The sequence below is a fragment of the Lepisma saccharinum genome, unplaced genomic scaffold (genome assembly GCF_977018435.1).
Source record: "Lepisma saccharinum unplaced genomic scaffold, izLepSacc3.1 HAP1_SCAFFOLD_280, whole genome shotgun sequence".
NCBI lineage: Eukaryota > Metazoa > Arthropoda > Insecta > Zygentoma > Lepismatidae > Lepisma > Lepisma saccharinum.
In genome coordinates, this window is record NW_028143032.1 from 242,420 (window position 1) to 253,094 (window position 10,675).

The window sequence follows — 10,675 nt, forward strand, 5'->3', positions numbered from 1 at the left end:
CTGTCTGTCTGTCTCTCTCTCTGGTCTACGTCAATGACAGAAATGCAAGCAATATTCTTATTTATTTTTAACCCAATTAAAGGAAAGTGTAAGTAAGCATTTAAAAGAAATAAGAAAGATCATCACTGTTGCTCTTCCTTAGAAAATGTTGTTCTTCGAGGAAAAAAAATTAGAAGGATTTAGTCCAGCACCTTAACACAGTGTCCCACGAGTCTCTCTTGACTAACACTGTCAAATGTGAAGTGATTTTATGAATAAAATTTTCCGCCTGTTTACGTATAACGTTGCACAGATTTGGTAGTTCGCACACGGTGTAATTATTTCGTGTTATCTTACGCAACAGCAAACAAATTTCATAAGACTGTTCTGGACACAAGACTTGCATCAGTAAACAAGCATTTTGTCTGTTACAGTATCACAGGAAAAGAACATCGTCCTGTAATGTTCAAGCCTCTAGTTATTTTCCATTAGTAATGTCTAATCACAATAATAAGTTAGAAGAAATAACTCGCATTTTCACAACTACCAATATTCTCGTTTTTAATCACTTCGAAAATTATTTCTCGAAGATATCGGTTATACTACAAGAAAGCAAATCAAAATTAAAGTAAAAGTTCAACTACACATATACCAAACGACATTTACAATATTGGAGGGACAGAATACTTAAAAAAAATTGTTGTTTCATTCGAAGGTAAAGGCGTGGTGTAGTGGTTCTTCTACCTGGTTTAAGGAGCAAAACCTTGTAGGGTAGTGGCTACCGTTCAGGATTGTCAATATAATGGTCGTAGGTTCAAACCCTTCCGGTGGCAGAAAATTTTCGTAAGTTTTAGACATATCCCATTGTGTTCATTGTCCACGCCGTGTGAAACGGAATGATTCAGTTTGGAATTAACGATGGGGGGAGGGGAAATATTGAATTACAAAATCTCCATTTCAACGGACCGAGAAGTGGAGAAAAATTGAATAATTCTTATAAATATTAAAAATTACATTCATTTTTTTAGTGGTGTAATCGCAGGTAAAATCAAAGATCTTACATGGAAGATTTTAATTTGCTCTGAACTCAGCCAAAAGGCATTTCGCACCGATCTAATATATTCTCCAGTACATTTTAAAATGTTATTGAATGTTTCATGTCGATAATTTGACCAATGCATCCATTCTTGACGCTCAGACGATATTTTCTGCAACTACCTCTTCTCTCCAGTTCCTTCTCCTTCTTCTCTCCCCTCTTTCCGTTCTGCTTTTATCTCATATCGCCTTCCCTACTTTTCTCGCATCTTATCTCCATCCCCCTCTTCTCCACTCCTCTTATCTCCTTTCCTGTCTTAGATTTCCGACTCCACTGCACTATTCTCTCTTTTTTCGTTCTTCTCTTTTTCTCTCCTTTACTCTACTCTCCATTTCCGTCTTCTCGTCTCCTCCTCTCCTCTCCTCTCGTTTTCCTCCTCTTTTCTCTTCTTTGTTCTTTTTTCCTCATCTCTCCTCGAATCTTTTTCCATTCTCCTCACTACATCTCCTCTCCTCGTCTATCCTATCTTTCTTCTCTCCTCTACTTTTCCTCTTCTCCTTTCGCTTCCTCTTTCTCCTCTCTTTTGTAACCTTTAGTTTCCTCTTACCTCTTGTCCTTACCGTAGACTCATCAGCGATGAAATACTAGAAAACCTATTTTTTTCTTTCAGAAAGAATTTTGTCATTTGCGATATAATAGTGAAATTTTTAATAATTTTATGCAATAATACTTGTTTATATTTCTTTCGCGTATTTTATAAATATCTATTGTGCATGTGGCAACCCTGAAATTGAGCCTAACTCTGCACGCAACCCACCAACGGCTTGTGTAAATTGGGTTGCCTAGTTTAAAATGTCGTTGTCCTAAAACTTTTGAGAGACACTGTACATACGAGCATACCCACAGTAATTTATTTCCAAATCGGCCACTGCGACGAGCCACCTGGATCTTGATCCACACTCGTTGTTGTACGTGTGTAAACATGTTTCAGGGCAGTACACAAAACGGTGTTCATTTCAATCTCGTACATACACAACAGCACTCGATGCACCCGACCACTCTTGGCACTCCATTCATCGACATGGGCCGAAAGTGACAATGCTCAATTCCTGCTAACACATACACAGTGTTACAATCTCTTCCTGACAGTGTTGCCACTTTTAAATTTACAGCCCATGTATGAGTCATTCCATGCCAAATCAACACAGATATGTGCAATTTCCAACCTGACAATCTTCGATTTTCATGAGATTTGGGGAGTTGAAACTAAGCATGGAACTTAGTAACTATGAAAATTTTGAGTCTCGTGCGTCTTGTAATTGCAATATATGTTGGAAAAAACCTTCGTCACTTCATTTCTCGTGAAATTCTAGCCTGATTTAATATATCACATCACCCCCTTTCCTTTGAAATTTTTGCGTTGAATTCAATATGGCGGTCAACAATATGCCGGACCTGTGCTTGACACACACGGCTAGGGATCTCCCTGTGCCTAACCTATTTCTTTCATGACCAGGATAAACTCCTTTATATTTTGTAGGGGGTGTTAAGGGACATTTGACTCATCATAGTTCATGATTGATTGATTCATTCATTTAGTTTATTTTACTTCGCGTTTTGTGCCTCTTGGCTAATTTGCGAAGATGGGGATGAGTGATGAAATGATGAAATTGATGAATGGACATTCACAAACAAGCAAGCCCGACCGGGATTCGAACCCGGGACCCTTGGCGTCGCAGGGCGATGCGCTAACCACTCGGCCAAAGGGTCGGGCTCTCACAGTTCATGTAATGAGGCTTTTATCAGTCACATAGTTACACATATTATTTTGTATCTTCTGATCCCATCGCAGTCCCAGAATGATTTTTTGATATGTTTTAGAGTATGGAATGAGGGACCAAATATATTTTTTTTCACCATTTTTGGTCTTGACATGTTTTGAGATATTCAAGGTCAAAGGTCAAGGTCACATGACAAAATTATATTTTTATCCAAAGGTAGGCTTATTATATATCACTGGCAAGCGTGTTCAATTCCCTGTACAACAAGTTTTATTTGAGCTTCCTAGGCGAAATAGTGGCGGAGTTACAGCAGATTTAGTATAGCTAAGCGGGCTCAAAAGGGCAATTTCTGCTAACTTTGACCTTGAATAATTTAACAATTACAAGACGCACGTGACTAAAAATTTTCATAGTTACTAAGTTCCATGCATAGTTTCAACTCCCCAAATTTCATGAAAATAGGAGTTGGTCAGGTTGTGGGCTGTGTTGATTTCATATGGAATGACTCGTATGTAATTTTGTTTTTCTCTTTCATATGTAGAAAACTATAAACGTTACATTTCCTTTGTTAGTTCGTATATGCTTACAGCATGTTGTGTGTTCCTCCCAGAGAAAAATCTAGATCCGCCTATGGCTGCAGGTAATTTGCGTGATATATATCCATCCTACGCTCAATTTATTGATTTATTTAATACAGTATTTATAGTACTGTATGCAGAAAATTCCAATGTACAGCAATTTTTCCCATGTATTCATAATCAAATGTCACAAAGAAGAAATTTGTACATAATGTACAAGGGCAAGAAAGATATAAAAAATGAACAGTGACATATAATAATCCAAGGTTAAAGTCATATTCTAAGAAACAGTAATCCGAACAAAGTATGTATATATTCACTTATTCATACTGGAATTATACTGTGCTATTAGTAAAATGGTTTCTTTCCATTATATTTGTGCATTTCGGACACTGTTCCATAATTTCGGACACCATATACTGGTATGTTTTAGGCCCAATTTCATAAGCATCTTGGGGAATGATACTTACTTTCAAGTCAAAGCATTATCCACAGATTTGATTTCGAGATTACTTCTCCTATCTGGCAATGACCTAAGGTTCAGTCTACGTAATACATTTTCATAGTCATCATGGAGACTAAATAATTTAATGCGTTAAATTTGGATTCTTTTTCAAACGGTTGCCTTCAGGAATTGGTTGGCGGAAATAATATATTGTTCAGCAAGAACTGTAGGCAAAAAGCAATTAAAATTACAATTCTGTTTTCATTATGTGAAGAGTTACGAATTCATTTTATTGTTAGAATTTATGTCACATTTTGGTAACATTGAACAGCGGTGGTCGGACCGAGACACGGTATCTGTATCATTCAATAGGTGGCAGCACTTGTTATATTTGTTGTCAGTCGTAGTAGCGGACGTACTTTCAAAGCTATGGAGCAGTTGTTAAAAGAAAGTATGCATAAGATTTGGCTGCTAATAGCGATTTGTGTTTTCTTTTATGAGATGCATTATTGTTTCACATAGAAACTGTTTCTTGAGAAGCCTTATACATGTTGTACTAATAATTAATTTTACTAGAGAAGCGCAATTCGTTTAGTCTAAAATATAATATTCTTTCCAGAGAGAATTCATTGGATTTTTATATTTAATTACTTTTGCTATGAATAAGAAAATAAAAATTGTGTCAAATTCAGTTTAAAAATTAGGCAACCAGAAAACTGCATCCGTGGCATATTCATTACTATTGCACTTAGAAACTTGAAAGTAACGCTAACGGAAAGAGAAGTATACACGGAACATAAGTAACAATAAGGTAGTAAGTTATATTAATATGTTTGTTTCAAAAAAATTCTGTAATTGTGAACCGTACAATAAAAAAGATTATTGTAAGAAATAAAGTGCATAGTACTTCACAAGGTATTTCAAGAATTCTTCTTTCGAAGTTTGGAAGTTATGTAAATAAAAATATACATTGTACCCAGTTGAGGTATTTGTATTATTTTTGTTCAAACGTCATTCTATCAAGTTGCTGTCGGCAGTTCGTAGGAGTGCCAAGATACGCATGTGGTGATCAATGGGAAATGTGAGTAAACGCTGCAATTTCCGCATTCGTAGGACCACACACGAATTCGCCTCTTCGTTTCAGAACAAGTCCCCAAATCAGGTCAACTGAAAACAACCTCTGCGAGCGGAGGGGTTAGGGACAAGGGCGCCCGCAGAGGGGGGCCTGAGGGGCACTTCCCCCCCTAAGATATCTTGAAAGTCTTCATATGATTCAAATTTTGAAATTGTAACATAAAAACATAGACGAACGGTGCTGTGAAAGACAGCAGATTATGTTTCTATGCAAATTAGCATAGTGCTGGGGTACTTTATGAGAATTCTCCTAACTGGGGGGAAGCATCAGTCCACATTTACCCCACTTGAAGCACTGCTGCCTTTCCCCTGATTAAAAATCATGCGGGAGGCCTTGGTTAAGGATTTTGAAATTGTGTACAATCGTAGAAACTCAATGGGTAGCGTCGTTGGTAGTTATGCAAAATTCGATTTAAGGAAAGGATGCGTGGTACATTGTGGTTGAATATATTAGTTTCAATGAAGTTAATAGCTATATCTGCAATTTGATTTTCTAGTTACTAAAAAACATATTCAGGAACATTTTCCCCTTCGTCTTGAACCACCCCACCCTTTGGTTATGACTGACACATCACAACCAGGGATAATAACTTTCCTTCCGGTGGATATGTAGTAAACAACATTATTTAATACAGGGTGTCTCATAAGTAATAGCGCAAACTGACACAGTTGAAAGTACACGATAATAGAAGCAAAAAAAGTCTCAGTAAACATGGATCTGCAAACGAGCCGTTTTCGAGATAATCGCGAATTTTGTGATTACAAGCCGCCACTGATTTCATTGTTTGTAAATGCTAATAATGTGTGCGAATGTGTGGCTACAAGCCGTCATTGATTGCATTTTGTAAATACCAAGTGCTTTACTCCTTGTGCGGTCCGTTTACAAAACAGAACATTTCCGAGAGGTGGCGTTGTAATCAAACAGCACATTTGTGAAGTCAGTGACGGCTTGTACCCACACATTCGCACACATTATTAGCATTTTTGCCAACATTTTTTTTTTGACAACATTTATCCAAGTTATATTTTTCTGAAACCTTGAATATTAAAATGCTGTTACCCCAAAAGTAAGATTTAGCATATTCGTGGTTTTGGCATTTGGTGCGACGATAGCATACTTATGGAGTTCCAGTTCAGTTGATTTTAGAGCTCCATACCTATGTATCGTAAGCATAATAATTCGTTGTCTTTTATTCAAATCAAGCGTATGGAATAATATACTCGAACATTAGAGTAACACTCTTCGAGTTGACAAAAAAATGCTCTATGGATGTTTAAAAGTCACTTAATTATAAGCACAAGAAATATAAAGAACTGTGGGAAGTCTCAGACGATGATGTAGTTCCCTTAAGAACTAAGCAGACTTTGAGATGTATCCCAGAAAAAATCGAGAATTATTAAAACTAAAATAAAGTTAATATAATGTTTTCAAAAAAAAATCTGCTGATAGGAAAAAGTTTTAAAGTTATGAATAATTTATTACACCGTGCCATCTAGTGGTGGTAAATAAATGCAAGGTGTAACAAGTACGAGCGCCTAGGGACAGCCTTAGTAACTTGAAAATTATGCTAACAGCACTAAACCTGACCTGCTTAACCTATCTACGTATATATATAGCTATATATTAGCTTAAATAAATAACATTTAAACTGCCTAACATATTTACATGCTTATTTCAGCTATTATATGCCTGTGGCGATGAGAAGACAGCAAACAAAAATATATAAGAACGGGAATCAAAGGCACATCAAAAATTGGGGCTAAGAGAGCCGCAGCCCCCTCCAAATGTATGGACAATAAAGGGAAGTTACATTCATTTTATATCAATATATGTGTAAGAAACTTTTTGTTTTTCATGTAACAACATATAATAGGCACATGGCCGCGGTGGCTCAGTCGGTAACGCGTTTGACTACCATGCTAAAGGTCCCGGGTTCGATCCCCGGCCGGTTCAAATCCGGGAACTTTTTTAACGATGGAAGCGGCCCCGGCGCCCACCCAGCGTCGAATAACATGGATACCTGGGGGAAACCCTGGGGGGTAAAGGCGGTCAGGGGCGTGATGCTGATCACATCACCCACACTCACGACCGGATCAAGAAAGTGTGGGGCGTTACCCCTACACCCCCTATACACCTTCATGGCGTGGTGCTAAGCACAGGCGAGCACTTTACTTTTTTTTTTTTTACATATAATAGACAACACAAGGCGAAATGGGATTTGTATTTGTACTGACTGAGAGGGGAGAGCCTCGTTAAGCTGCAGATATGCTGCGGGGAAGAGAGGTTAACATTTATTTTCCTGAAGGAGAGGGCATTTCATTTTATCTCATTTTATTTATTTGTTTATCACAGGACAATTGTTCAGACGACTTGTGACAGGCTAATCATTTAAGCGGAGGACATTGCAAAACGTGTAAAAGGGGATCAGGACTCGAACCCAGTTTTCTAGCACACTGTGTTGTTTCTCTACCAACTAAGCTGTGCCAAAACGAAGATGATATTTAGATCCACCTGAATTCGCACCTTTGATGTCATCGGTGCTTCAGTGACAACAGATTCCGTTGGTTAGCAATGGCTGAAATAATTCATACAGGTAAAATAGGACTAACCTCCGTGGTGGAGTGGTTAGCACAGCGCGCTACGACGCTAGGGGTCTCAGGTTCGAATCCCGGCATCGGCATGGGTGTTCTTTGTGACTTCTTCAATTTCATCATGAAGGCACTCACCACCATCGTTGCGATTAGCCAAAAGTGGCAGAAAAGCGCTGCTAAATACGAAAAGACATATCAAATCAAGGTTAAACAGTGTTTCGGTAGCTCACTTGGAGAGGCATTCTTGGTGGTGCTGGACTGACAATTACGACACCGGCGTTTCTAGGTTCGAATCCTGGGGTGGCCATGGGTGTTACTTTAAGGGTGTAAGAAATATACTTTGTGGAACGCACTCAAATGTCTACAAGCAGTACGGCCTGGGAATCCCCAGTCTTTCAAGCTAACGAGGCTCTGGCGCCAGTCAGGTCAGGACAGTCCTTCCGTAGGGTTCTCGTGTGTATCACATTTGTGTTGTGTTTATGATTGTCCTTGCATCACTTAAAACAAGTTGGTTGAGAAATGGTATCCGGTTCGAGTCCTGTTGGAGTTCGCTGCAATTTCTACATAGTAGATCTGCATGACAATATTAACAAGAAAAATGTGATAAAGGATAAACACTACTTACCCAGCATCCTGATGACGTGGCTCTGCGAGATGCTTCCTGTGGTTTTCCTATCCTCCGATTTCTCCATGGTTATCGACGGCCTCTTGGACAGAACCCTGGACTGCCGCAGCTTGATCCCTATGAGGATGTACAGCACCGTTATGAGCGTCATCGGAGCAATGAAGAACACCACAGTGGAGATTTGGAAGGAGTACTTCATTGAACGTTTGATGGTGCAGGCGTAATCTTTGATGTACGTCCCGTTGTGGGAGAACCCGGTTATGACCCCGAACTGGAACGCCTGAGGGACAGCCAGGCACAAGGCCAGTATCCAGATGGCCAGCACGAACTTGATGGCCCTAGAGAGCTTGGACATAGTGTGTGACTTCAAGGGGTGGCACATGGCCACGTAACGCTCGATAGTGAACGCCGTTATGGTAAGCACCGTTGCGTTGGCAGAGGTCTCTGCTGCACAGCCACGTATGATGCAGAACGCCTCTCCGAAAACATACGGGTACTTGGACCAGATGTAGTACATTTCCGGCGGAAGACCCGAAACTAGTAGCAAAAGATCTGAGATGGCCAAACTGAAGAGATAATAGTTGGTGGCGGTGTGCATGTACTTGTTCTTCGCAATGACAATGCACGTGCTCACATTCCCCAAAATGCCGCTGATGAATATCAACAGGTAGACCACGGTCATGGGGATGACGATGTACAAAGGATCGCGCTTCGGACCCCATTTTGCGGGCGCGAACGGCGTCGTCCCGTTCATGAGCATGGTGGGGTCCGTGACGTTGAGACTCGCGTCCGGATCGGTAAAATTCACTGCGTACATCGCGCGTCGAGGAAGAAATCACATGTCCGCGAACTTCTGGACCGCACCTTCACACCGAGAGCACTGACACTGGTCAATCCAGCAGGAATTCTGGGATTGGAAATGAGAGAAACAGGTTTCGGCACTGCGCATCCACAACCATATAAGGCGAACCTCCCCAGTACGGTGCGTTGACAATTAGCGTCACGTTCACAGATATCGTAGAGAAGTCTTTGCACGAGTAGCAGGTAGTAGAAGCACAATCCTTTCGTCTCCTAGCAGCGACTGGTCCTTGCGGCGTAGAAACCTTGCGTCTTAGGCTTTTGGAAAATGTCCACGAGTGCCCGATCGCCGTCGAAACCCAACTGTCTCATTAGTTTCGTTGTCACGGCGTTCAAGCGAGATGAATTGCTCACGTCGGCCTTCTCAAAGCCGCCACACCAACTGGTTCCAGTCGGCAAAATGAAAATTCGGCCTACTGAAGGCGAGAATCGGGCAAAACACTGACGTAACGGCAAAACGGTCCACGTGACACCCTCGTCAACATGTTCATAGTTAACTTTTACAACCGCTGCCGGCAATGATGTTATTGGCTCTCCCTAATAAGCACATCCTTGAGCTCCTGCTCGATACGTGTTATCCTTAATTCATCCTTAAGTCCTCAAGGTATCCTGGCTACCTGGAAGAAGAAGAAAACAAAAGACAGTCTATAAAAGGAACGGTGATTTATGGTATCATGTTGTTGTAAGTCATGCACAATGGCCGGTCTCGGACGAACGTCCGCATGTGTGTACACATGTTACAATCAAGCCCCCGGGGGGGCAAGGTTTGAATGGCACACCCGCCGTCTTGAACCGGGTCCCTAGGGACATTAAGCAAAGGAAGGCGCCGGGTTTGAGTCACTTACTCTGCACGAATGCAGGGGGTGTATGAAAAATGCATCTTCGCTTCCTTTATTAGCATAAGGATAGTGCGAAGACCATATATGTAATGGTAGATGGACGTGCTTCAACATTATAGGATAGAATAGCACTTCCAAATTTTGAAGAAAACAGTTTACTTCAAATCATGAATAACTACAGGATCTACAACTTTAACATTAGTTTATCCTTATAAATACTGACGCAGTTTATTATTACTATTATTTCCTGTCTTCACTTAGACAACATGATCAATTTTGCACGTTGTATAACTACATAGAGTAAAATTTTATTCTACATACATTAAAAGAATAGGAGAGATGGCAGAGGTTTAGCACTGCGCGATACTATCCCACGGATCCCGGGTTCGAATCAGTGATGTGCGTCTACGCGTAAACAACCATAGTCTACATTCTACATATAGACTATTTTATACACGTAGATGACGTAATCTATGTAAACAACATGGCGAAAGGTGATAACTTAGCAAAGGGCCCCGTGAAATTAAAAGAAAATTATACTGCATATCAGTTGCTGATGAGTGAGAAGAACTTTTCATACTCTTTCTTCCAAATTGAACAATTTATCACCTAGGAAGAAACCTAAGATAGGAAATATTCTAGTGTTTTATGGGGAAAAGACCACTCTTACCTCACGACTGCCATCTGTTGTTGTTTTTGCATACTATTTATCTTCTTCCATAGTTGATAATAGAAGAGAAGAGAAATTTTGTTGTAAATAGGATTCTTTTCATTTCGTTAGGAACTAATATAGTTGAAAATGTCACTT

At 40.1% G+C, this 10,675-nt stretch overlaps 1 protein-coding gene across 1 annotated transcript; it reads right to left on the reverse strand.

The window, feature by feature from the left end:
- Positions 1 to 8,162: 8,162 nt before the first annotated feature.
- LOC145982648 (pyrokinin-1 receptor-like) lies at positions 8,163 to 8,928 on the reverse strand. Its single transcript, XM_083116023.1, has one exon. It carries the CDS (start codon positions 8,922 to 8,924, stop codon positions 8,163 to 8,165), a length of 762 nt encoding a protein of 253 aa, XP_082972149.1. The 5' UTR covers positions 8,925 to 8,928.
- Positions 8,929 to 10,675: the final 1,747 nt, after the last annotated feature.

Bases quoted from the DNA above. Each gene is read 5' to 3' on its own strand.
- LOC145982648 (XM_083116023.1), bottom strand. From the start codon at position 8,924: ATGAACGGGACGACGCCGTTCGCGCCCGCAAAATGGGGTCCGAAGCGC.